Genomic DNA, 27,068 nt, shown 5'->3' with positions numbered 1-27,068 from the left:
CCACAGTAAACGACTTCACAGTGATCCGGAAAAAGTTCAAGTGCCCCTACTGCAGTTTTTCCGCTATGCACCAGTGCATCTTGAAGAGGCACATGCGCTCCCACACGGGCGAGCGTCCTTACCCCTGTGACATTTGTGGCAAGAAATTCACCAGAAGGGAGCACATGAAGAGGCACACGCTGGTGAGTCTCAATCTCATGTTTGAGCAGCAATTGTCACGTATGTGTATCACATGATCAAAACAAACATAGTGGAAATTAGAATGCATTCTTCGTGTCAAGGACATGCAGAATAAAAGCCATTATGAAAGCTGTAATTTCTTGGCGTATGTACCCACCATAACCCACTCAAATCAACACAGCCAAATGTTCACTTCAACACAGCTAACTCAAATGGCGAACAATGAGGGTTGTAGCACCTCTCCCGGCCCCCACCACCTTCTCACCTGTTGCCCAAAAAACTGGGCAAAACAGATGGCGTTCAAAGGCATGATATGAAATAACTCAACATTTCTTTTTTCTTGCAGGTTCACAGCAAAGATAAAAAGTATGTGTGCAAAGTCTGCAGCCGCGTCTTCATGTCAGCCGCCAGCGTCGGAATCAAACATGGCTCTCGTCGCCACGGTGTCTGTGCCGACTGCTCGGGCCGCGGCATGGCGGCGCTGCTTGACCACAATGGCGAAGTGGGAGGAGACATATCCCCTGAGGAGGAACTCTACCCAGGTGACCGTTTCCACGATGACCAGGCAGAGTGCGACGGAGACGCAGAAGAAGAGATGATGGTGGAAGGAGATGGGGAGATGATCGGCGAAGGGGAAGAAGAAGGAGGGAAATGGAAAGACTCGGGGGCAGAGAGACATAGACCTCTGGACAATGAGAAAGAGGAGAGTGACTCCTCGGTACAGGAGGGGGAGCAGCAGAACGGGAGTGAGAGGGACTTTGCTTGGATCTCTTAGAATCTCTCTGGCTCCTCTCTGTGGTTCAACAATCTGAAGATCTGTGAAGATCCAAGAGGCTTCTGGCTTCTTCACGCTTGTCCCTGACGACTGGGGCAACGCTGACGGGTTTTGCGCGACAATGATCTGAAACCATTTCAACTCACACGGACAACCCTGACTGCCATAGAAACGAAGTACCTCCTCCATGTCTGATAAAGTGTTTTTTCTTTTTTTGAGGATGCAGGCCAAGTTCCGGTAGTTTCTGTTACAACACCAATCAACAGGGACACTGCCGAGGATACGGCAGACGCTGCGGCTACTGTATGTTCACCAGTCACCATGGAAACCGAGCAGCAGTGACGATTCAGAAGAAGACCTGTGGTCACATTTTGGCGGTCATGTTTCGGGGCGTCACTACAAATGAAGGGAAAATCTATTGCAAATCTAGACTTGTGTCGGAGGAGACGACAGCTCAACGGCACATTGTTGATGCAGAGTTCTACTGCCACAGACGTGCACTTTATCAAAGCCCTGAACCCACTGGTTTACATTTTGATCTTTGCTTATCTAACAACTCGGTGACCGCACCTACCTTTAAGGATAATGTCTTGACTGTTAGAGAGAAATCACTGAATCTTTGTGCAAGTTGCTGTTTATATGCCTTCAGTCGGGTCCATCAAAAGCTTTTTTTTTTTCGGTTCAACTGAAAATATCAGATGTACATACGGCTCTGGACATTTACTCAAGAGATTCAAACCCCTTTTTCACCCGTGAAATATCAACAATGAATCCACATGACTTAATCTTTTGTCTCTTGAGTTGTGACGATTGGACCTGAGAGCGGAGTCTCTCACACCTTGAGGGGAGAGGGAAGCTGCCTTTGCTCTGAAACACAAGTCTGTGTTTTCCTCTTTTCCTCATACCGTGTACATTTCTGAACACACAATATGCAGAAACGCTTTTACTTTTGGTGACGTTTTCTTTGGCTTTGTAAGAAAATAATCAAAAAAACGTGCTTGAAAATTTGGTATTGAGAGTGTAATTTGTTTTGCTATTTATTGACAACTTTTTTGTGGTGTTTTTAAAAAGTCGTTCCCTCCTGACTACTTCTGTGTGCTCGGTGAGGCGGGATGGGTGTGCAGGAATGTTTAAAAAATGTCTATATTGGTTCACAAATCCTTCTTTTCAGAGTGAGACGGATGACTCGACTTATTATAATTATTGAAATTATGATTATTGTTGTTGATGTTATGGTTATTAATTATTCTTAAGTGCTGGATGCTAAGCTTTATTGTGCGTGTGTTTTATATTTTATATCTTGTATAAGAAAAAAAAGAGCTTTTATACTTTGCCTTGTTGTGGACAGCAAGCCATGGGGCTTTTTAATCAACTTTTCTTGTGCCAGTTTACGCTTTTCTTCTGTTATACTTTTCTTTATGTGCCACTGGGGAGTACAAATTCATTGTCAAAACTTAAATGACCAACCTATATTCAGCACATGCTTTTGCATCACTAATCGACGACCAAAAAAATAATCTTGTACATGAAGTGCTTTTGTTCCAGTTTCTGTGTGCAGGTGCTGGTGGGTTTAATGTGTTCTTTTCTTTAAAATGAATTGGATTTCACCATTTTAAGTGAGTGCACGTAACCGGTGTTGTCGATATGAAGGGCTGTGTTGATGTGCTTAGGCTGGCTTTACTGCTTCACTTGGAATGGTCTGTCAAACACCAGTTGTTCAAAACAATCACAGGGATTCGCCATTATATGATCTGGATCATGGCACACGACACGACTTTAAAGAAATAATCCGAATAAGTTAAACGTTTAGAACAGTATTTGTAGTAGCAGCGTCATCAAAACTATGTCTCTAATTCACGACCATTGCTGGTCTACATGTGGTTACAAGAGGATCCACTAATGTTAGGAGTAAACATATATATAATCTGAAAATTCGCGTTGAGATCAATCAAACTTTGCAAGCAGCGCAGGTTTCCGCAAAAGTCTTTCACTAACAATTAGCGCCAGACTGGTTCGCCCATGCATGCGCTAGTTCACCCGCCATTTTGACTACGGCAACTCACGTAGTACTGATCACTCATCTTTTGTTTAGTTTCTTAAATTTGAGTTTTTTAAAGTTTAAGTTAATTTAAATCAAAACAACGTCGCATATCGGTTGATATGTGGTATTCGAATTGCCATGGAGGATGTCATTAGCAACAAACGTCTGAATAACTGATATTTTCCTCCTGACATCAAGTCAAAAAACGTGGAGAGAGAGAATAAATATATAATAGTTTGGTAAAGTACAGTGTAAATTGTGACTTGTTATTTATTAGTAACTATTTACAAAGTAAGAAAGTTAGCATTTGCGTGTGATATACCATGAAAGACAAATTTTTACCTACATGTTACATAAAGATAACATTTAAAAATATTTTAAATGATCAGCTGATGTCACACAATTTACAGACCTTTAAAAGTCGTGTGGTGCTGATGATCCAACATTAAAATGCTGCAATTGAATTTACACGAAGGGAAGTCAGGTTTTGTTGCTTTTGCTTTTCTGGTGCCGTGGACTGCACATTCCTCTCTGCTCTGTTCTGTTTGTGCATTTATTTATTGTGCATTTGTCCCCTTTATTAAGTGGTGGTGTTATGTGGCTTAAAATTCAAGTTGTGGGTCAAATTACTATGAATGTTAAAGATGGGGGAAGGAAGTTGCCCGAAATCAGTGAGAAAACATGGACCTGATTCTCAGTGTGAGCATGTGTGTGTGTGTGTGTGTGTGCAACCCTGCACTCTCCTCATGACCTGTACTGTACGTCTTCTTCCTCACGCCGGGTTTTAACTTCAGGAAAACGTCTGCCATCTAAACCCCCCGATATGTGCCTCGATGACATCTGACATGTGCGTGTGTGTGAGCACGCCCGCTCCAGAGCTAAAATGCAAAAATAAAGTTTGAGATGACAAATCATGACGGGCGATTTTTGGATTCTCCTCCCCCACCGTGTGTCCTTGACCTCTCGTGCCCTTTGGTCTCGACTGCATGTCCGTGTTCATTTTGTCAAACCAAAGCGACGTCTTCGGCATCTGCACACAACCTTTTAATTCCACGTGATGCAAAACTGGAACTGTTTTCTCTCCTGCAGATGATTATGGGTATTCAAATGTACAAACTGAAAATCCTCCTTTAGCCTGTACAGCTTTTCAAGTGCAAATCATGAAGCCATAGATATGGGTATATCTGTATGATACTATATTTCAAATTCGCCGCGTCTTACTTAAGATTTTGTTCGACTATTAAGAGTGATGTGTGTATACCTTCATATATATGAATTTATATTATATATTATTTATTTTCTCTCCAGCTTCAGAGGGTCTTTGATTTGTGAAAAGGTCAAACCTGAAGCTGCTTTTCATTGGGAATCTTGTTCAATATGACTTTATATGGATGATTATCATAAACCTGTGTTTGTAACAAAAAGTGTTTAAATAATGAAAAAAAAATTGTCCTGTTCTTTTCAAATGTTCGAGATAAGTGCTCTTGTGCTATTTTTTTTTCCCGGGGTGACACTATGGAATATTTTTACAGTCAACCATGAGCCTCCTGTTTTCGATGTTTGGATCAGGCCCCGCCGCCATGCAAGCCTCTTTGCGAGGTCATGTTTAGTGGACGAATTAGCTTGAATATTATTTGCTACAACCAATCAGTCTCAATAAAAAAAAATGCTGCTGTAAGAACTGTTTCACTGAATGCGTAGTTTCCTGTTGTCGTAAGCGAAGAAGAGAGTGCAGACAGGGCGGATGTTCTTCCTTTTATTTTCACATCGATCGCATTATCAGCATCACAAATGGTCATTCATCTCCTGGAGCATGACATTCACACAGACTCCGTAAGTGCACCGCTCCGAAAAAGTACTTCCTCCATCAGCTGATGAAGACCAGAGACTTGAGTCCACATGGAGAAAATCTTGACGCCCCCGCCCCCTTCAGGCAATCGCCTGCTCACAGAGGGGAGGGGGGTTCATGAACACAAAACCCTTCAGTGTTGTATTTCTTAACAAAGCAATGAGAAATAAAAAGCGATGCTGGACATGCAGGATGACCTCGCAAAGCTGATCCGAGGTGCCGTAAAAGAAAAAGAATTGGCTTGGACGTTACAATACAGTAGAAGAAGCGTAAAGTCGAGTGGAGCTGCCGTCGCAATGCTTTAGATTTTGAGAGGAAACAAAGGATCTATTGGCTTTCTGCTGCTGGTTTACATGAAAACTGACATTCAAACAAAAAGCAGCATGGGTTTCGACATATTTGGAAAATACACAGAGGCTTTTTATGCACATTTCAAGGGTTTTTGTTAGCTTAATATACTGGGTGAAAGCTTGACGTTAAAGCTGGAGAATTTTAGTGGAGAAGAGAGACACCTGGAATGTGCCCAGCAAGACGGGAAGTCACCCCGTCTTAAAAACAACTCGACGACATTCGGGGAAATTTCCATTTGGCAGAGACAAAGGCAGGGAGCAATACTGCGTGGTGGGAGTCAATGAGGGTTTTTTGTGGGGGGATATATCTGATTAAGCCAGGATATTAAACAGTTTTTTTCTTTTACATTCAACAGTTTCTCCCCTTCTTGCCTCCAAGCTACAATAAACACCGATCTTCCAAAAACATTTCTAGTAAAAAAGGAAAAAAAATGCAAATACATGAAGAAAAAGCCTCAAAATTCTCTTGCATATTTACAAACAAGCCCTGAAACTGTGAGCCCATCCGCGTCACGCCAGCTTTGTACCTTCCTACCACTCACCTTTGACCTCACCGGCCACTTTTAGTGCAAGACAGAATGATGGAATAGTCGCCGTCAAACTGAGTGTGTGCCGCAGTTCGGAAAAAGGTTTCACCTCCAATCTAGAAAAGTGCTCGCAAGGACGATGGGAGTCAGATCGAAACATAAACTCAAATGGGAAGCGTTTCAATGGACAGTTGCTGTACAGAGAATCTAGGCCTCACAAACAAGCTGGTGTTTATGACTTAATAAAAGAACTCATTTACAACAGAAAAAAAAGTTGTTTTAGGAGCTTTATAGAAGCACCAAGATCATACAGGGCCCTGCTCAACTCTAAAGTTTGATATCTCCAGTGTTGAAGCAGTGTTGTATTGACTCAGGAAAGCGATTAAAAAAACAAAACAAAAAAAACGGACAACTGACCTCGATATTGCCGATGGGAACTAAAAATCACCCGGCAGTGACCAACACCCTCATGAGAACAAAACTGTTTGTGTAGAAAACTTTCACGTATAAAACGTATTTGCGCAGTGCAGTGTAGTGCAATTATTATTTTTTAATCGGTCAGTATTCTTTTCCTGTTCGTGTTCTTTTCATTGGCACTTAGTGAAGCTTCCGACGAGACTGGGCGGCTGGGTGATGGACGGCAACCCCAAACCCCTGTCGGAGATAATGCCACCTGAAGTAAAACACCAGACAGGCCAAAAACAATAAAGCAATAAAGTGGGGTAAAATTTGTTCGACGGTATCATGTCGTTGTTGGAGAGACTACATTCAAAACGCTTTTAAAATAGACATCAATCTGGCAGGTTGCTAAGTCAGGAATGGTGGGGTGTTGCGTTGTCGCTAAAAAAACGTTGAGAAGGTAGACGCTTTAGGAAAAAGATTTTTTACTTCAGTCAAACTTGGAAAAACGTGGCCGTTTAAGAAGAAAACAGATTCTACACTATCCAGCTAAAAGATCTAAAACTAGTTTATCTAAAGATTGGATGTAATTTAAAAAAAAAAAAAAAAAGTTTTCCGACTGGATTTGATTCTCACCTTTCTTTTCCAAAATATGATTTTTTTTTTTTTTTTTAAGACAAACTGAGTGAAAATTACATTTTAAAAATAATCCTGATTCACAACCAGGAAGTGATTGTTGAGCTAATGACTGACCACATCGGAGTCAGAGTAATTTTGGAGATCAGCTGTCAAGACAAGAGCCCTTCGCCTCGACTCCACCTCAAAGACAATGTCAAAGCAAGAAAGACAACATTAAATTCTGTAATCTTGCCGATTGCACGGTGCAACTGTGAGCTGCTGCGGCACGTTCATGCCGATTTTAAAAACAAAACAAAGAAATAGATGTCCACTCTCTCGGGTATACGCTTAAAGTGATATCCAGAAGGTTGGCTTATTTCTTGAAGGTGCAAATATCTACAGGTTAAGCAGAGAAAGAAGAGAGGGAAGATGTATTTCATGTGACGATCACAGGGGGGCGCTTGTACCACTGGACGAGGTGAAGATTAAGGCTGCTGGATACGGTGATGTTAGGTGGTGAGAGAAGCTACGGGACGGTAAAAAGAATCCATCCCATGAAACAGACTTGAAAAGCTTATCCGCAGTCTGAGGTTGTACAAAAGTGACTTTTTGTTTTTTTAAAAAAAGGGCTCCCGTTAAAAGGCTTTTTCCTCAACAGAAAATGTTGTCGGTCATTGTCTTCTTGTCATTTTCTCTGTGACTGGGAACAAAAAAAATAAAAAAAAGGGAGAAGGCAAACCTCTGGGAGGGAAAAAAAACAAACAAAAAAAAAAGCACTGAAGCTCAGCTCTCATCGGACTGACTTGTTAGTCGGTGAATCTCTGGCAGGCCTTTTTCCATCGGCAGGCAGTGCACCACATGTCTCGCTTCTCCATGCCGTACACCTTCCGGCACTTCTTAGCCTCGCCGCGAGGTTTCCTGGGTGACCAGGCAGGACAGATGTAAACACAACTCTTCTTTATCAAGCAACCTCGTTTTTTTAAAAGACCAAGGCGTCATCATGCGGTCAGTATCGGAAGTCACCGAACCATACATTTTAAATGTATGACATCAACACTGTAATTATATAACTATTGGGCATCACTCCTTAAAACCGTACCTGTTTCCTGGTGTTGCTTTAGCTGCCGACACGTTCGAGGGATGGTTCTTGGTGACTGTGGCATTTGTGCTGACCACCGGCTGGCGCTTCTCTCCGAAACTGACTGTGCGCACGTGAGTGACCGGTCCCTGGAGACAAGATCATTTAGTTCCATCAATGCTCTGATCTTTTTTTTAATGCTCATACAAAAAGTCATTTGATCTACTTTCAAGTTTGGTCTCCTGATCCAGACACCATCATTAGAACCAGGTGATTTCAATGATCAGTTAATCCATCTAGTCTTCAGGTCTGTCTCCATGTTTTATCACAGGGTTATGAATTGCTTTTTAACGTCTAATACTTGGAGCCCCCAGCATTTGGCCAAGTCTAGTCTTTAAAGTCGAGTCTCGCTTTAAACAGGAGTGGTTTCTGGGTTAAAAGAGTAGAGCGAAGCAGAGACAGGAAGGAAGATACTTTAAAAAAAAAAAAGTAAAGCAATGAAACAGAGCCTCACTCACCGAGACGCCTTTGAAAATGACAGGAGGCGACTGCCATGACACACTGATGCCATTTCCTGTCCCAATTCCAGGCCTGGCCTCATTACCACTGGCTAACTCAGTTAGCTCCGGACCCATGTTGATGCTCACTGGAGCAGTGGCCTGGAGCAAGGACAAGGACCCCACATGAGTCAGGGACGAGGGGAAAACATGGGCGGCGGGGACAGGTAGAATGAAATTAGGAAAGAGAAAATGAAAAACCGATTAGTAAGAGCTGAATTATTGACGACAGACATGAAAATATTTCAGATTTCTTTGACACCGAGGGACAGTTGGCACTTCCTTTTAACGCCATAAAGGCAAAGTTCAGAAACGCATTCCAGCACTTCATCACTTGAAAATTTGGAACCACAATTTGGAAGATTTCACGGCCCGTTTTTGCAGTGAATGCCTCTCAGGGCAAACATGTGAAGAACAATTGATCCTGTCAGGCGAACGATGAGGGGAAGGAGTGCAGGTGCGCTTCCTTGAAAATAGTTTGAACTAAACAGATTTGACGGTTAAAGAAAAAAAAAAGTCTGAACCGTGCAGCACCTGGTAGGCGTGGTCAGTGCGGATGTGGCAGAGCGTCGAGGGAGCCGACTGGCTGAGCAGCGTCGGCGCGTGGCTCTGCAGTCCGTTCATGCTGATGTTTTCGGAGTGAGGGATGTCGGTCAGCGGAGGAGGGAAGATGGGAGACGGACCACACGTGGTTGGGGACGTGGGGGCCAGGTTGGACAGACCGTCAGACAGGCTGTCCATGTTGACCTCAATCTCAGAGTAGTAGAAGTCCTCCTCGCCATCGCTGTAGTCCGAGTCGCTGTTACGCCTGAGCGAGAGAATTATCTTAATAAACACAGCTGAAAACATTTCTTAAATTACACATGCAGAGGTAATGACTGGCATATATCTGGGGCACCAGATGTAAAAATTAATGTTTTTTTCCCCCAGATTTAGCAGAAATCTTTGGCAATATTTTCACAGATTTGTTACATTTGAGACATTACACTTAAAGCTATGTCCCATTGTTACACCTCTGTAAGTGTTAAAACTCAATGAGCTGAGGAGCAGAAGGAGGCGTCAAAATCTCCACTTGGAGGAAAGGGGCTTCTAAATCCTTAAAACTGAGATTTAAGATTTACATTTAATATTTAGTCTTAGCATTTAGTTTGAACACTTACAGAGATGAAACAATGGGACATAACATTCAAGTGTAGTGTTTCATATGTAACAAGTATTTGATGTTTTGTTTGAAAATATTTAATATTTATATTTATTTGAAAAAAATAAAAAATGATTGTCGTCATTTTCACCTTTGGTGCCTCCACATATATACATTTTAAAAAGCGGATTAAAAACGTACAGTTTTTTCAATAATAGAAAAAAAGCGAATGCAAAAAAAATGTAGCAATAATGTTCATTTAGAACACCGACTTAAAATTAACAAGCAAAAAAACACTTCTGAGTGACATGACGACAAATGTACCCGAAGCACTACATGGTGTAATTACATGGTTTCAACACCAGGTGGCAGTACACGTGCGTGTTCGCTTTTCATCAACGTTTTTTCTTCAAACATCATCGTAAAACGGCGGATGTTCCTCGTCAGAACTCGAATGTAACTGTTGGTGTAGAACACCCTGAAGACTCCTGGGCGGGTGAGTGAAAATGACGACGGAGCTTTGTGCACTTTGCTTAAACAAACACGTCGAATGTGCCTCTCCACACTCGTGTTAGCTCAATATTGAGGTCAACTGAAGTTCAGAAATAGAAACTTGTTTGATATGGAAAACAAGTAGGTCAACTTCGCAGCAACTTAAAATAATACAAGATTACATATGAAAAGTAAAATGACAAACTAACACATGATTGAGCCAGGGTTTTTTGGGAGGGACAGGGGGCATTTAGATAAGTACAACAAGATGGCAGCTGACCCGAGGTGGACGGTGCGGATGTGTCGCTGGATTCCTGAGGAGGTGCTCAGCACCTTTTCACAGTTCTTCCACAAGCACTTGAACATCACCTTCATGGAGTTCTGATGGAGAGAAAACTTGTTAGACTTTAAAGTAGCTTTTAAACCACCATGTTTTTTATGGATTGGTTCTCAGTAGCTGCCAGATTATGAGTTGTGTGAATAAAGTCGAGGACAAACTTGCGAAGGGATCAGAACAGCGAAGGGTAAAACGCTCAGATAAAACCTGATATCCCACAAAGCAGCCGTGTGCTTTGATTTAAGCCATTCTTACTGCTGCTGAACGTCGACTTGAATCACTGACAGGCATGGACTTGCATCTCCACCAAAGTGGGTGTGGTCACCTTCTGTCAAGCATGTCAGGGAGAGTAGTTCTAACACTGATCACCACAAATCTCTCCCCACGACACAGATCCCTGCCGGGACTGAGTCACGGTCTCTCACTTCATCCCACAGCAGGCTCAACCTCCCACACAAGTTAAAGGGAATGCTGCTCATTTGAAACCCCAGGTGTTGCCTTCAGCTGCTTAATTAACAATAAGCAGAGCTGTCTGGTGAGCTGGTTCTTGTTTGGGAGGTCTGTGACCCCAAATGAACTCAGGGTTTCTTCTTCTGTGGCATCAAGTAATGATCTTAAAACACAGTGGGTTTGCTTTTGAAACTTCCAACGCTCCACGCAGGTGCTAATCGCTTCCATTCCCACATTCACCTGAACTCATCACGTGGCAATTCTCACCTTTCTTTTGCGTGGTATGGGATCCTCGAACATGAAGTGTGTGTTCTCAGTTACGTCCTCGCTGACATCATCACCCTGCGACACCAAGAAGCTCTTATTGGTGTCGTTCAGGAGAGGCGGGGACGGTGTGGAGGGCACCGATTGGTCACTGGCATCCCAGCTCCAGTTGCCACTGGTGGAGCTGCTGTAGCTGGCAGACAGTGCCTCCTTCCACACCCTGCTGGAGGGTTCTGGCACTGCGGAGAGAATCACATCCATGTGCCAAAAAGTATTTTTCAGCATAAAATAAGTTGAGAAAAATAAACTTTGGATAGTTAACAGCGTTATTTATTTGAGGATCGCTTGTGAGTCTGTTTTAATTAGAACTTGAAGTAAATGTAAAGCACAAATGTATTTTAAATTATCTCTCCACCATGACCCTTTTTTTCAGCCCTGTAAACTGAATATACAAATGAGGATTGACCATCTATCAACTATTAACTACATGGTGCTTCCCGTGGTGAGTAAGATGTTTATCTTCTGCTGACGCTGCATATAAAAAGCTTAGAGGACTTTGAACGTCTGGAATGAAGATGGCAGCCTCACGCCACACGTTTTTTTTTTATGCGCGGTATGTTGTTTTGGTTGTGTTACCTGTGGGTACAGAGGATGGGCACAGCACCAGTGGGGATGTGGAGAGCGATGTCAGCACAGTGGCGGCCATCACCTCCTTATCAGCGTGACCTGAGGGCTTTCTGCAAACACAAGCAAAACTGTTAACAATGTGCTTATTGTCAGTGTAAAATGACTTGTTATAAACTTGCAGCTGCTCTTTATAGTGAGACTATTATCGAGTCAGCCAGCCACCTGGTGTAGCAGCTTATTAATGTCTTGAATGATGTCCAAAAACACTTCAGTGGGCGTGGCCTGTGAGTTTTAAATACTGGTATTTGGCTTCAGGTTAAACAATAACAACACCCTCAGTACAGTGTGATATGGCATTCAGATGTTTTTTGGTTTTTTTTCAAGTTGAGTTGATCCATAAATAATCTGGAAAAGACGTGTGCATCAAGGAGAAGCTGAAGTTTTATCTATTTTTCATGTTAACTACACATATGCTGATATTAGCCACATATATTTGATACAGAGTCTGATCGAGATCTTCAGCATGTGACTTGGACTAGGATTTAAATCTCAGTCCCTTGCCCGTAGTGCGACAGTGCAAATTTTAGAATTAAGGGTTAAAGATGAAGAAGAAAAAAGAAAATTATATAGTCAAATTGAGAGTGCTAACATAAAAGTAAACTTGGTAGGTATATTTGACTTAAAGTTGTTCACTCCTAAGTCAATTTCTTTTTGATGAGTCAGCATGAAAAACCAACTTTAGCTGACTTTATTCACCTGTGTGTGCAGCTTAATTCAATCTTCAAGCACACACATTAACACAGAAACACACTGACACACAAATAGACACACAGATAAAACATGCTCTGCAGCTTTAAGAGGTCCGTCCCGCCCTCTAAACTTCGCTTCACAACCAGAGTAAACTGGTTTGAAGCTTCTCTTAGCCAAACCCCAAGCTCTGGCTGAGGCTCTCTTTGAGGCTCTCCACACTCTAATAATTCTATCTTTGAATGTACAGAGGGATAAACTGCCAGCCATGAGCTCCATCAGCTGGCACCAACACAAGAAACAAGTCTTTTAAAAGTATTTTCTGGGTATAGAAAAGTTCAAAAAGTGGCTCGACTCCCACGCAGGAGTTGGACTGGGAGCAAATAAAAGAGAGGAATGCAAAAGTTATGAAAGAATCTCTGTCAAGAGTGCTCAGTGGTAACACTCGCCCCAGCTGAACTAGTTTCTCCCCCTGCACACTACAATGGGAGCCTTAAAATGATGTGTGTACATAGCTGTGGTGAAGTTGTACGGTCGTGTGTAATTAGAGCGACCCAACAAAACCAGAGTGAATCACTATGCAAATTATAAAAACCCATAACGCAGAGCAAGACATCCCCAGAGGGAGAGAGCGCCTCACACAAACACACAATCATAAACACAGTGGAGAGGAGAGCTACAGAGATAAGTTGATTAGCCGCGTCCTGTTTCAGTCATTAGCCTTGTTTTCGGCAGCGGCCTGGGACGCACTTCGGATTTGTCTACTTCTTTCCTAAGAACACTGCTGTGTGGTTGCCCGAATTGGATAAAGAACATGGACGTGTTGTCAATTTTTGAGCAAACACAGTGAAGAAAAAGTTGGTAGTTGTGAATTTAAAAAGTGGAGTATATATACATATATGTGTGTGTGTGTGTGTGTGTGTATATGTGGAGTATATAAATGTGTATATATGTGGAGTATATAAATGTTAAAATGCTAGAGAGAACCCTGACATTGTGGCCTTCTTATAGAAGAAAGAAAGATCTAGTCTGTGGCTTGACAGGAATGTGATGACACGATTTATGTCCTGATACAGGAGTGAGGAGAAGATAAATCATTTGCAATATAGCACCTTTGCAAATACCACATTATGTGCATTAAAATGTTTTGGTAATGAACTCCGTCTCAGCTAGAAAGCTCTCAGATTCAACCACTGTAGCAGCCTTGCTGACGGTGGCGTTCTCACCCAAGCTGCATTGACTTTACCTTTGCCGGAAGCTTAATGCATCTAAAGGACACAAACAACTCCAAATATTTATTTATTTAATATCAATATTTACTTTCAATATCTATTCAGTATCATGCCGTCAAGCATCATGATATTTTCTTGCACCCCAGCTGGAGTTATGGGTTCAATTTAGTTTCGTGCTGCAAGATCATAACCGTAATACTCAAAAGTGAGCTCTACTGAAGTCGGTGAAGTTGTCAATGTGGTGCTAAATTACACACTCGGACAACAAGCCTGTTCATCCTGCACTTTGATGACCTAGTGCGTTCATCCAACATATTTTTCTGCCCCGTGGGATAGTATTTTATTTGTAAATCAGACTGCTCATGGTAATGCTCTTCAATTTTGTTGTTATTATTTATTGATTTGGAGGAAGACGATGATGACTGATGGTATTGAGTTTGCTCACACAGTTTTATACGCTTGTTATTAAACGTACAGGATGTTCTGCAGTACAGCACAACAGACTCAGGCGTTGTGTGATAATCTCGCTATCAGTTCAGAGCAGATGGCCGACTTCATTCATTCCATCATAAAAGTAAAACAGTAAGCGCGGTTGTTACATGCCATCGCACTCGTCGGAGCTGAACTGCACAACAGCTATTATTTCTGAAGCCATTTATTCATGGACGTGCAGAGAGCTAAGATTCAATTTAGACCTGTGTGTTTATTTACAGAATGGGGTGTTTTCACTGTGCCAAATTTGGATGTTTACACAACACCTCAGCGTACCAAAGTTGGCTTATAGAATGAAAGACAATTTGTCTGTCATATGACAACAAATCATGTGGATGACCTAATTCAAAAATAAGCATCCACACAGTATTTAAAACTGGAACAGGATCATGAGAGCACCTTCCTGATTTGTGCATGTGTATGTGTTGCCAAGAATAATTGTGCTGTGTTTAGAGATGCTGTTGCTTTAAATGTACAGGCAAAACTTGAACGTCTTATTGTACTGTACAACGCAGTGTTATATTCACATGCCTTTGCATGAGTAAGCCTGTTCTGTCAACCGCAACACACACAGGAAGGCTCCCCCTTTAAATGTGCTGGCCTTGACTGGGCCAAATTTCCTTCCCCCTGCCAGTGCTGCAACACATGGGTCAGTTTAGGTAACAAGTCAGCCGAGGCGCACGCTCAAAAGGGAAGAGAGAGTTGTTTTGACAAGCAGAGCACAAGCAGCAGCAACGAACTCAAGCAGCAGAGCCGAGGAACATTAGCAGCAGTTTTAAAAAAGCATTGATAATTGACATTGTCACTGTTCCCAGCATGAATTAGACACACCAGTTTATTACTCTCAACAAGATCTCTGATAATGTAGATGGCTCTCCACTGTCGCCCTGCTGCTGTTTGGCACCCCGGAATACGAAGCGCTTTCTGCTGTTGTTGGGGAGAAGGCTTTCAATCTATATTTAACCCAACAACAGCACCCCCCAAAAATCCACCCCCATCATTTCATCCATGGCAGTGAATCTGATCTAGCACCCAAACCTGAACAACTGAACTACTATTTATGTTTTAAAAACAGGTTTTGTTGCCTTAAAAACATGCTTGAAAACAGAATGTGTTTGGAAGAAATCAATGTTTGGAAGGCGATAAGAGAAGATTTCAAAAGCCCTGGGCGACAATTTCAGAATGTTATGAGAAAGTGCACCACAGAGTAGTTTGGTGTTGAATGCTGCTTTGTTTTCAGTTTGACCGGAGAGTAGTAACAAGCAAGTCTTTTGTGTTTTAACACTCATTTCTTCAGCATTTCGGCATGTTCCCTTTTCTGTATCTACTATTCCAGAAAAGTCCGTCTTCAGTGGCGTCACTTTCAAAGAGAAAAATTAAAACAAATAAATTAGGAAATATGCACGTAGAAAAAGAGTGCAAAGAACCGGCAGTCAAGCTTGTGTACAGGTTATGAGAAAAGGTAAAAACAGCCTGGAGTGTCGATTGTTTTCTCTCTGCCGACAGCTGACCAAACCACAGCAGCCCCTAATCATAGCTCACTCATTGTCAGCCCTCTTGTTTTGTGTGCGCAGCAAACCATAGCGTTCCATATGTTTTCACCTCTGCACATTAAAATATACAGTACAAAGACGTTTAACACGTGACAAAGACTGATAATATTATTGAAGTGACAATGTCTGATGGTAGAAGTGCATCGGTACTAGTGATGTATGACTGAAGACTACGCAGACATCCTCTAGGTTATGCAAGATCCCAGGCCCTGAGCCCCCTGGAGAGTCTGTTGTCAGCAGGAGTCGTGCCTCTTTTTGGTGGCTTGTGACAATAATGGCCATTCAGACTCTGAATAAGAAGCCTTTCTCTCACTCTCTCTCTTTCTAACCAATGCAATTTGTAGCTTTAGGGCTGACCAAAACAACAAATGGCTGTTTAAATCACAATAATGGAGGAGAGAGACCGAGCTAAAGACATGATTACCTCTGGCTCCCCGTGTCTCTCCGGCTAAACAGATCAACAAGGGACTGTAGTATTGAGTTTAATGTAACACCTGTTTATGATTCATACAAGCGCGCAGTGCTATGAAAGCAACCCAATTCTTTAATCAGATGAGACTTATCTTAACTATCTACAACTGATGTCACGTGTGTGGCCAGACTACTCAACTCAACTCACTGTTACTCACTTTGGTCTGTTAGCTTACAGTGTCTGGCTATGTCTGTTTTACTTAACATCCAAATGAGGAGCGTAGTTGTTTATTTAGCAATAATTCTGTCTCAAAGATTAGTGGTGGAAGTTGATAGTTCAAGCGTGTTGTTGTCTCAACCTCTTCAACCGTCCACACTGTCTGTTTCTACACTGGTGTTTTTGGTAGAATAGCACGACGCACAAGCTTCTGTTCTGACGCGCCAAAGTTGGTCGTATTTACCGCAACATTCAGTCAAATTTCCTTCGGGTGTTATCTGAGAGGTACCACTTTAACATCACACCATGAAGTACTAGTGTGGGAAATGAATAAGACTTTTAAGAATCATGGAAATGTTTCCACAATAAATCACTTGTAGTTATGAGCTGATGTAATATGCCTGAGACGGGTCCCCTAGTAGAACAGCTTCTTCTTCATTATTGCTGTCACAGACCTACCACTGCCAAAACACTATATCTACTGTTTGTCCCCAAGCTACTAAACCACAGAGGGTTTCCCCTATCAAATCCCAACGTTATCTGCTGTGCCTGTTGTGGAGTGTAACTGAATCAAATCATGCACAGAGAGAGATCCTGCGCAGATTAAATGTGTCTCACTCCCCTTCACATTTTAGAGAAAACAAGACCTCCAATGTTATAAGAAAGAAAAAATGTTTCCCACTCTCCTTGCCCATTTTCCTATCTGCGTTATTCAAACTTTTACTTCCTTTCCACGTCTCCTCTCGGGTTTTTGCCATTTTGTCTGTACAAATAAAATCAGTCCTTTGGTGGTTTCCTGCTTTTCGCAAATTAATACTGTCCTCCACCAACTGTGCACTACTTATTTCCATAAATCCAAATACCAACAGCATCGTTTTCAGACAGTAGAACAAACTGATTATTTGCTTGAAATAGCAAGCCTAGGAGATGCAGCTCAGAAGGGAAGACGGCATGAAAAAGGGAAAGTGGTGGTTAGTGGATTTTCTTGGACTCCTCCCGCCAAGATATGCAGGACTAAAAGCAGATGCGGAGCCAAGTAAACACATTTTTCTTCAGTGGATTAGGGAAGCTGCAGATAGTTCCAGAAAAATGAATATCTATACACCCGTTATATGCAGTCATTTGAAAAGTATTTTGGCTGCTGTAGTTAACCTAAACCTAACACCCCCGCACATTGTTGTGGAGCACATTTAAAATCAAATGTTTCTTTTGTTCACTGAACTTCATGCACTATGTTAAAATAAGAAGAATGAGATCAAGTGCAGCGGCGTTTCAAATGGATTTTCCTTTTAGAGTAGGAGTGTGCAGGGTGTTTAATAGGCTGGGATTTATATATTTCTTTTTTCAGCTCTCTGAATAAGATTTTGTTTTTCAATAATGTTTACCAGATGAAGAGACTACACATTTGCTCACCAGAGCGCGCACAGATTCTCATTTTCACCCACCATTAAGATATTTTATCTACATAATTACCTTTTTAGCATTTAAAATATCACTGATATCATTAATATTCAAATAAGCTGATGTGGACAGCACCAGAAGATTTCTAGAACTTGCTTACGCAGAGCTCATGCTGTAGCTGTAGTGGAGACATATTGAAAAGATGTGAGACTTTGATGGTAATCTGTGGTAATAAATTCTTTGTCCCATTGTCAACATTTTCTAACAATTTGATTGAAATCGGTTCATCCGATTTGTAGTTATTTTTCTAAACATGGACATAGTTTTCCAGTAAAAAACTAACACATGGTGCAGCTTTTCTAAAAAAAAAAGGAAAGGTTTTTGCTTCATCAGTTCAATAAATTCCAGCGCCAAATTTTCCCTCATTACCCAAAATCCCAGCCCCAACTGACAGGTCCAACCGTGTAAAAGCTATTGCAGAAATATGGCGGAACAAAGCCGAAGAAAAAAAACAGCAATACGTGTTTTCATAAAACAACTCCCTCCCAGGACTTTTCGGTAACGCGCTCTAAATTACAGGTATTGGAAAAGAGGTAATGACACGAGAGGGAATAAAGGAGCAGAAAATGGCCCCTTCATCACTCTGCGATGCCAGCGATGTGACAGTAAAAAAGAAAAATGGAGGCGATGATAGCACATGGTGAAAACACTGGAGGGGAGAGGGAGATAACGGACCACAGACAGCTGTGACGAGTACTGATCCTCCGTAATACAGATGGGTATTAAACAGCTGCTCAGTATCTGACTGCAACATTAGACCTCCTACGAAATCCTCAATAGTGGCAGTTTCACACACACACACACAAAAAGGAATTACTTAGAATGCGACTGGCTGCCCCTACTGTGCGGGGTTTTTTTCAAGGGAGGCCAAGCTCCGGAGGGGTAGAATCAGCAGCCATGTTCCGCACTGACAGGCAGATGGACGGGCTTGCCCATCTCTACACGCAGCCATGACTTCTGAACTTTTCATTCGGTCAGATTATCACACTAGAAAACAGATTGTGCTGAATCAAGCGGGACAGCTTAGGAAAGGAACACTTTCTCTTGCTGGTACTGACGAATGTCTGAAGATGTAACAACCACCTGTCATATAGAAAAGGTCCCCCCTTGGTGGGGTCAGTGTCCATCCAAAGAAGGGACAGCTGTGTGAACCACTTACAGAGTAATAGGTGGCCAAGATGCAGGCAAAAAACTGTTATGATCCAAGAGACGCCACTGAAATGCCTGGGAAATCATGTGGGTGCATTCTCGTGTCTCACTATGATGCACTATTTATTATAGCAATTGCATTTGATTCAGCATGAAAAAACACTATACAGGATTAACCTGCGTTACATTTGACAGCCCAGGTAATCCAATATGTCACTGTGGCCAGCCCCAGATTTGAATCCAGAGTGAGGCTACTCTGAGTTTGTGTGTGAAATGTGTGTGCTCATGTGGGTTTTCATTGAGCACTCAAGTCAAAAACATACAAATTTGATGACTCTAAATGTTCTATCTATGTGTGCGCTGAGATTGACTCCGGTCCATGCTACCCAGGGCTAAGAGACAGAATGCATAAATGAATAATAGATCTATTCCACAGGAAGACATTGAGAGCCAGCGGAGGACCAAGTATTGTTTGCTTACTTTTAGATTTCTTTGCTTATTAATGTCCTCTGTTCTCCACTCCTGTAAACACCAGTCGACATACACAAACAAGCTTCTGACTGTCATGCCAAAACCAGATTAGAGCAGTTCAAATCGGTGGAAAAGTCACAACATTCACCAAAAAGAAATCTTGGGAAATGTGGTACTCTAATGACAGTATTGACAGGAAATGAACCTAGCCGCAGAAAAATAACAACACCGATATAAAACAAGTGTGAACTCTCAGGAAACCGGAACTTGCTAAAGTGGTTGTGGGGTTATTCAGGCAGTGGTCAGAGACGCACTATACTCAAGGCATGAACAGTATAAGCTGTGTGCAGTGGCATGTTAGTGCTGGATGGAGCACAGACACTTTTTACTTCTCTGCAGGCAGGAAATATTCAGTCCAACTTTGCAGCATACTTTCAAGTTGTTTCTGCTCATTTTCCAGATCAACAAGAAGCTACTACTAGCATGGGCTAGCTAAATGTTTATACATTATTTTGGCATCCTTTGTTTAAAGCAAATGCATCTTCTGTGGCACCTGGAGTGTGACGCATATAACAGCTTGCAATATTTGCTCATTTTCACTCTGTGACTCATCTTCATCACCTCCATCTCAGCAGTTTGTTTGCCGCTCTTAATGTCCTTGTGTTAAATGAATTAGCAGCACATCACTCTTGTCTATTGCGCAACAGCCAGTGTAGTGAGAGGTGAAGTTAGGTATCAGCAGATGTGCTCTGTGAAATTTGGCCTCCTTGCGACAGCACAATGCTCAAAATCACCACAACTTTGTTGATCATCTTTATCCATAAATAGGTTTAGCCAAAATGCAAGCGCTTTGCGTTGGGATGCGTGGCACACAGAGAAAAAGCAGTGTTGTGAACTCTAACTTCAACTGAGAATTCGTCAGCCTCTTCCCTGGATATAATTTGATTTCTTGCCATCAGGCTGGTATGATTTGGTTACATCACCCTCCCAATGTTTCTGAGGAGTGTGTTGTGTATTAAGAGCATGTGAAAATGTCTTGAACTATGAGATAATCCTCATGGTTTTGGAGGGCAATGAGTAAGCCCAACATTTCCCTGAAGATGACTTTTTAAGTTGAGGAATACACTTAAGCCTGTTTCACCACATCCTTTACAACTGCTGATGTGTTTTTAACATAAATATTTTAATTCTAGGCAAAAAAATAAAATGGCTCTGCTGTGGGAGTGGGTTGTAATCTTTCCTGGCAAACAGAAACTCAGCATTGTTCCGGAGGTTTCGTTTCATATACACTGGATTTGAGCACAATTCAGTGGCCAGCCTTGAGGCTGAGCAATAAGGGGCGAAAGGCCAAGTGGGATGGAAAATTGTATGTACAGAGGGCAAGAAAAGCCACAGGAAGAGGGACGGTTGCATTTAGTAACACACAAAATGTTGCATCAAAAACATCCTTGTAATGATGGTGGTTTGGTCCTAAATTTAACTGTGCTATAAACACTTAGAAAAAAATGGGATGCTCAAGATAGTTTCAGCCGCAAGGTCAACCAGGGTCGTCACAGATCGAAGTCAAACAGACTGAAATCTTCTGCCTCAATGGATGAGTCCAACACCTATATTCAAAATGACTTAACAAACAGCAGATTTCAGCAGGCTCACTTCCACAACCTCCAGTTAGAGGCCAGTTATGAACAGTTTTAAATACCCAGGAAATGTAAGCCAACAAGCGAACATGTATTCTACCCAAGGGTGCTTTTTACATGCTTCAGTAAAGGCTGCATTTACAGACATCAGGGGGAAATTATTTTTCTCTCCAAAAGTTTGTGACCAAAAATTGCCAGGAGATTAAAGATATTAAAACCCAGTAAGGCATTTCACATTCTGGTGAATGCTAATGGTACACAAGGCCAAAAAGCAAACAAAACACACCTCAGATGTTCAATTTCCAACAGACCAACGGCGACTAAGATTCAGCATTTAAGTGAATGTTCAATTTCTTTAGGTGTCTTGTTCAGAACTGCATTGTTCATGAGAAAATGGAGACTAATCGGATGCTTCCTTGTTCATCCCCTTTCAGTCACCAGCATTAACGTCAATGGTTTTCATTTAAACCAGTGAATATTAACTAGCCATCAAGGACTTCAGAGAAAGTAGAGATGTGGTTTTGTACCGTAATGAGTGGCGGTGCCATCGGTGTCTACCGCATGTGTTATATAATGAAAGAGAGGTTTGGCGCTCACGCTACGGTGCCTCAATGACACGCAAATATCCAGAAAGAAAAGACAGTTGAATGTAACAAAATGTTTCATTGGACTCCCAAGTACTGTGTTATTGTTTGGGAAAAGCTGTGCCGGATAACAGTCAATAACACTTGATATGTATTCCATCTTCATCTTCATGTAAAAGTCAGCTTTGTGGTGACTACCTTTCACAGGAGGCTTTTATAGCAGCAGCTGAGTAGGAATGAAAATGGCAGCAGTATTTAGCAAGTAAATATCATGCGCAACTACTGTAACATTGTCTGTCCAGGCAGTTGAAGCGTAGCCAAGTAAACCGCCCACGACTGTGCCACAGCTCCAAAAGTTGCACAAGTCCTCATCAGTTAAAGGTTCTTGCCTCAAACATGTCAGGGCATTGTGCACGCAATGGACTCTCCTGTGCGAGTGTGGGAGAGAAGCAGAGGAGCGATCTGCTGGTCCAAAAGACACATTGAGAAAGTACAACTCAGTTTGACATCTGTAATGCTGCTGAGGCAGAGCAGTGGTCTTATGTAAGTGTCTATTAGTGTGGGTGAGCAAGGGATAAAGCATTTAACTGCAGCGCTGCCAAAAGTGCACAGATTTCCTCTGCCTGTTTTCCCCTCTCGACTAAGACTCACTTTTACTATAAACAAGCCAATTATACCTAAAAACGGGTGATGGGATTAAACGTATTACAATTTTTAATCAATTCACGTTGTGCTGGAACCACCACTGATACTTTTTTACAGCAGAGCAGGCCATTTGCAGAACGCATTCCACCGTGTCTCCTATTCTGCTCCTCGCTTATGAAATTGATTTTTCCTCTCTTCTCACTCCAGAGCAGCAAATGATTAATGTCTCATCAGGGCACTTTATGCGCGCGCACAGTATGAATTCCACCCATTAGCATGAGACCCTTGAGTCTCTGCCGCAGAAACTTTTTACTGTCAATTGTCAAGTGCAAGGCTTCTATCTGTTTCAATGGCACAGACCATCTAACCCAGATTCTGAGCCTGCTAGCATCCTGGATTTAACCCTTGCCACACATGGCTCCATTCATTGAGGGTGACCTTTCACCTTAGCCTGTGTCAGTGCAAACCCTTAACCTCCTGTTGTCTGGAAGGAAGAGAAAAGTCAGCATCGACATGAACTGTGCTTTTTTGCTGTGGAAAAATAAGGATACTCCTTTGCATCTTATTCTGTGTAGACATGAAACTGGACGTTGGCTCGACATGGAAGACCAGAATGGGGGTGGGTAGATTTTCCTCTGGCTCTGACCTTCAACAACAGGCTGTAATGTCTCCTTTGGGAGCAGATCTTGCCGGTGCGTATGAGGTGGAGGGGGTGTACTCGAACCAGCGTGACCCAAAACCTCTAACTGAAACATGTACGTTAATTATATTAAAAAGAGTGACGCTTCGTTTCTGCTTCCAACATCCACCCCCTCCTCAAGTTGTCATTAGGCGCTTTGTTTATGCTGACTCAGTGTTGTCTATTCATGTTCAACTACTATCGTACCTGAACAGGGAGAGATAAGAAAGAAATGCCTCTGAAAATCTAAACAAAACGTCCACTTCTCTCGTCAGTTTTTTTGTTAAGTGGACCTGGTCTTTGTTCTTTATCTGGCAGCCAGATCAGGAACTGATGAGTATTGACAAGTAGAACGGGCTCAGCCATTGAGAGTCGATGAGACACCCATTAAAGACAGGAGATGAGGAACAACTGTGACAAGAATTATGTACGAATATGCAGATGTGTTTGTCCAGCCCCTTTTTTTTCCATTGCCCAGACATGCCTGATAGATTGTGACCTACTTTGTAGGTACTGACTAGGTGTAGAAGGTTGAGCGTCAGAGGCCCTTCTGAATGAAAGCGGAGGACTTTGAAAATAAAGTCAATATAAAACAGTGACAGTTTCATGTTGAATACTTGAAAGCTATGAAGGCCTTTGTTGACATTAAAGAGTACAGAGTACAACCAATGTGGATCCACCACACCTACACACACATGATGACACATTCACACACTAGCCAACAAACATAAACAAGTATCAATCACAACATCGCCCACACAAGAATGGAGCAATGTCGGTGTGCTACGTATGTATGTGTTTTAGAGTGTCTTAATAATAGCTATAATACAGAGATGGGTGTATAAAAGTAGAATGCTGTGTAATATCAACGGAAAAAAACAATTGTGTGTCTGTAACTCGACATTAGTCTGACCCTTTATTTAAAGATCAATGGAGCGACACAGATACACGATTAAAGAGCTACTCAGAGTTAGGCTATTAAGTCGTTATTACACTACATGACTGAACATGTCGGCAACAATAAGCGCCGGTTTCTCTGCAGACATGACACAAGACAGTAATCCCTAGCTGTGTAAAATAAGGGAGAGTGATTTAGCCATGCCTACTGCCTCTCCCCGTCTCCCACGGTTACATAACTACTGAACTGGGCTTGTCCTTGGACGCATTTGCAGCATGTTCAGTTTGGAACTGCTTGCACTGTCAATGAAATCTAGATGACTGAAAATAATTGTTTGTTAAAGGACAACAATGCTCTGTCACTTGTCATGAGTCGGGTAAACGGATTGCAGCGAGGGTTGAAATATTTTGGTTAGGAAACATCACGCCACTCCAGATTGTCGACACATTGTAGACACAGTGAGCACTCAAGTTAAAAGCCTCTACAGCAGCAAAACAGAACAACAAACCATAAATTGCCTGTAAGAGTGGTGGTGGATACAGATTTGTTTTTTTTTTAAATCTCATTTTGTTTTTACTTGGCAAGCATTTAGACTGAAAGAAAAATGTTTCAGCTGAATAAAACTTAAAACTTAAAAATAAACGTAATTTTGCGAGTTTAACTTTGATGAGGGAAATGAAAAGAAAAAATCTCTACCTGTTTCTGGGAACGGGGATATGGGAGGAAGTGCAGGCTTGCTTCTCTGCTGGTGCTACGTTTTGTCCTGGTGTTGCCCTGAAGTTGATGATTCTCTCCACTTGCTTTTCTGGGTTCCTGATGTCCAAGGTCGTAGAGCTGCCGGGTATCTGCCCATTTGTGCTCGGACAGTTGGTTGGACTGGCCCTCTTCAAGATCCCAGAAGGACCTGTATCTTTTTGGTCCCCTCGACCAGTCTGTAAGTACATTAAAAATATTTCAGTAGCTTGCAATGCTAGGTTGGATGAAGCATTAAAACACATGAGAGTTGTTTGCAGACTGGAGAAAGTAATAAAAATAATATGAAATGTAATTACAAAGTAATTACCTCATTTCAGTGTGTAAACAATAAACCAGAATATTCTTAGTATATTACCTGCAGAGCTCTCATCGAGTAATATAATTTAAATTCTGAGCTCAACTGTAAAATATATTGATGGGTGATATTATGTTCAGTGATGATAGTTTGCATGTTAAATCAATGAGGTTATATTACTAAACTAACGTCGACATTATGCATCATGTGAGCCAGCCCCTCTACTTAGAACGTCAGTTATCCTGAAATAAATAAGAATTCAAACGTATAAGACGACGTCGAATCCAAACTTTCAGAAGTTTAACATTAAAGTTTGGAATACAGAAGTGTGGTTGGGTCGTGCTCTTCAGCCCACGGTGCTAGCTCCACCCTGCTCTTATGGGGGAGGGGGTCTGACTGCGAGTTCGAGGTCTCTGACCCTCTTTCCGGTAAACTTTGCACACAGAGCCATCAACTATTCAAACGCTCGGGTGTTAAACCAACTGTGGAGAAAAGTTTTCAGCCTCAAAAGTTGCTGCGTATGTCGAAAGTGCACTTCATATTTCCACGATCATATCGCTGCGAGGGTCGTTCAAGCCGTTAAAACGCAACGAATGCATGTAAAAAAGGGTGTAATAACGCCGCAAGTACTTTGTAACTAAACGAGTGTAACTGAAGCAGAACTTACTTTCTCCGTGTCGTGCAATAACCGCCCACCCGAAGGCAGCCGGGTCCCTTTAGAAGAGGTCTGCTCGCTTCTAGCTGTCGATCCGCCGTCTATGATTAAGCTGTAGTGCACCGGGCCGTTTGTGTACACCGGCTGGACACCGCTTTTCTCCGAGCGGGTCTCTCTGAGAACCGATCGGTATTTAAAATCCACACCTCCCACCATCGGCTTTTCCAAAAAATATCTGGACTCCATATTCAGAGGAGACTAAAGAAAGAAAACCAGCTTCCTATAGATTTTAGTGCAAATTGCTGGGGTTGGATACATTGATCGGGATTGTCGCCACGATGCGCTACCGGCGGTGTTGCTGCTGATCGGTCTTCCCACCTCCACCTCCGCCGACGCCGACACCGACACCGAAAACCCAAGATCTCCAAAAAGCGCCCGGCCAGAAGGATAAAAGATTGTTTTGCCTCTTTCCTCCAAAAGAACGCCACGCCCCCTCTGGCTCGCCGTGATTGGCTCACGCCGTACATAAACATTCCAGTTTGGCACGCTTCCACTGCAAGACGGATTCTGATTGGTTTCTGTGACAACATCTATCATTTATACTGTCTTTCTATTGGATGATGGAAGCGGAAGGCGGGTTTTGCAGTTTACCGGCCGGTATCTGTCGGCGACTGGGAGCCGGCGAGAGGCGGAACAGCCCCGGGCCCGAAGTGTGAGCTACGCACTTTAGTTTCTGCAAACATGATGTTTATTTATTGCAAAATTGACCGTCCACCGTCTAATATTCAAAACAGCCTTTAATGTGATCTTGATTCATTGTAACTTTTCATAGAATTGACGCTGTTCTTTTGTGAATTTGTGTGCTGCTATCACTCATCCATTTTTACTTTTTATATGCACTTCACATCTTCCTTGTGCCGCCTTAAGTTCTCACCAATATCGAATTGTATAGTAAGATATGAATCCCCTGTTTTATTGATATGCCCTCACAATAATAGACAGCATTATTTGTCTCTTGCTTCTTACTTTGACACCTTAGAATACAACATTCAGACATGGAGAATTAAAGAATGCGGTTGTTGGCTTTTTTTTTTTTTTTTACTTGTGATGAAAAATTTAAAAAATATTATTAGTTAATGTCTGGAGTATCCTGTCAGATGGCATATTTTTGTTGACCAAATGACAAAATTAAATATCATTTTGATGTCTCATGTCAACATGACTTAATCAGCGTGATGTTTTCAATCTTTCTTGCAAGGAATTGTGTTATGCGGTCACATTTTTAGCATAGTAGAAGAGGAAATCAATGACCCACATGACCTCACTTCTATATGTCATATTTCGCTTGATTGTCTCATTGCGCCTCATGCAACAACCTATCAAAACAAAACTGTGGTACATACTTTAGTAAGGTTATTCACTCTAAGGATGTTGAATGCTGGCGACATTGTTTCTATTCCGCTGAAACACCCACTTGCATACGATGTGAGACTCAAACCAC

At 42.0% G+C, this 27,068-nt stretch overlaps 2 protein-coding genes across 5 annotated transcripts in view; one reads left to right on the top strand and one right to left on the bottom strand.

Annotated features, from left to right (window-relative positions):
- zbtb46 (zinc finger and BTB domain containing 46) overlaps positions 1 to 6,127 on the top strand; it is a 50,967-nt gene extending 44,840 nt beyond the window's left edge. For both annotated transcript variants that reach the window (XM_053849381.1, XM_053849382.1), the window contains 2 exons: positions 7 to 182; positions 527 to 6,127. In XM_053849381.1, coding sequence (XP_053705356.1) covers positions 7 to 182; positions 527 to 955 — 605 coding nt within the window. In that variant the 3' untranslated portion in view covers positions 956 to 6,127. The remainder of the gene's footprint in view (positions 1 to 6; positions 183 to 526) is intronic.
- A 581-nt stretch (positions 6,128 to 6,708) lies between these two features.
- Positions 6,709 to 26,024, bottom strand: slc2a4rg (SLC2A4 regulator). 3 transcript variants are annotated; one of them, XM_053849388.1, is made up of 9 exons: positions 25,580 to 26,023; positions 24,558 to 24,793; positions 11,695 to 11,795; positions 11,062 to 11,297; positions 10,288 to 10,388; positions 8,909 to 9,182; positions 8,336 to 8,476; positions 7,839 to 7,966; positions 6,709 to 7,657 (listed from the first exon to the last, which is right to left on the bottom strand). In XM_053849388.1, the coding sequence occupies exons 1-9, from the start codon at positions 25,811 to 25,813 to the stop codon at positions 7,546 to 7,548; spliced, it is 1,563 nt and encodes a 520-aa protein (XP_053705363.1). In that variant the 5' UTR covers positions 25,814 to 26,023; the 3' UTR covers positions 6,709 to 7,545. The 3 variants fall into 3 exon arrangements, with proteins under 3 accessions (XP_053705363.1, XP_053705365.1, XP_053705366.1); XM_053849390.1 differs by lacking the exon at positions 25,580 to 26,023 and adding an exon at positions 24,973 to 25,124; XM_053849391.1 differs by lacking the exon at positions 8,336 to 8,476 and having other exon boundaries at positions 25,580 to 26,024.
- Positions 26,025 to 27,068: the final 1,044 nt, after the last annotated feature.

This window comes from Synchiropus splendidus, chromosome 18 (assembly GCF_027744825.2).
Source record: "Synchiropus splendidus isolate RoL2022-P1 chromosome 18, RoL_Sspl_1.0, whole genome shotgun sequence".
Lineage (NCBI taxonomy): Eukaryota > Metazoa > Chordata > Actinopteri > Syngnathiformes > Callionymidae > Synchiropus > Synchiropus splendidus.
The sequence above is the reverse complement of the archived record's forward strand: the minus strand, read 5'-3'. Positions and strand labels throughout refer to the sequence as shown.

Excerpts from the sequence above, each read along its gene's own strand:
- slc2a4rg (XM_053849388.1), bottom strand. The coding sequence starts at position 25,813 with ATGGAGTCCAGATATTTTTTGGAAAAGCCGATGGTGGGAGGTGTGGAT. Across the intron at positions 7,967-8,335 it reads TCATTTTCAAAGGCGTCTCG|GGACCGGTCACTCACGTGCG; the intron begins GTGAGTGAGGCT and ends TCTTGTCTCCAG. Across the intron at positions 7,658-7,838 it reads AAAGCAACACCAGGAAACAG|GAAACCTCGCGGCGAGGCTA; the intron begins GTACGGTTTTAA and ends CTGGTCACCCAG.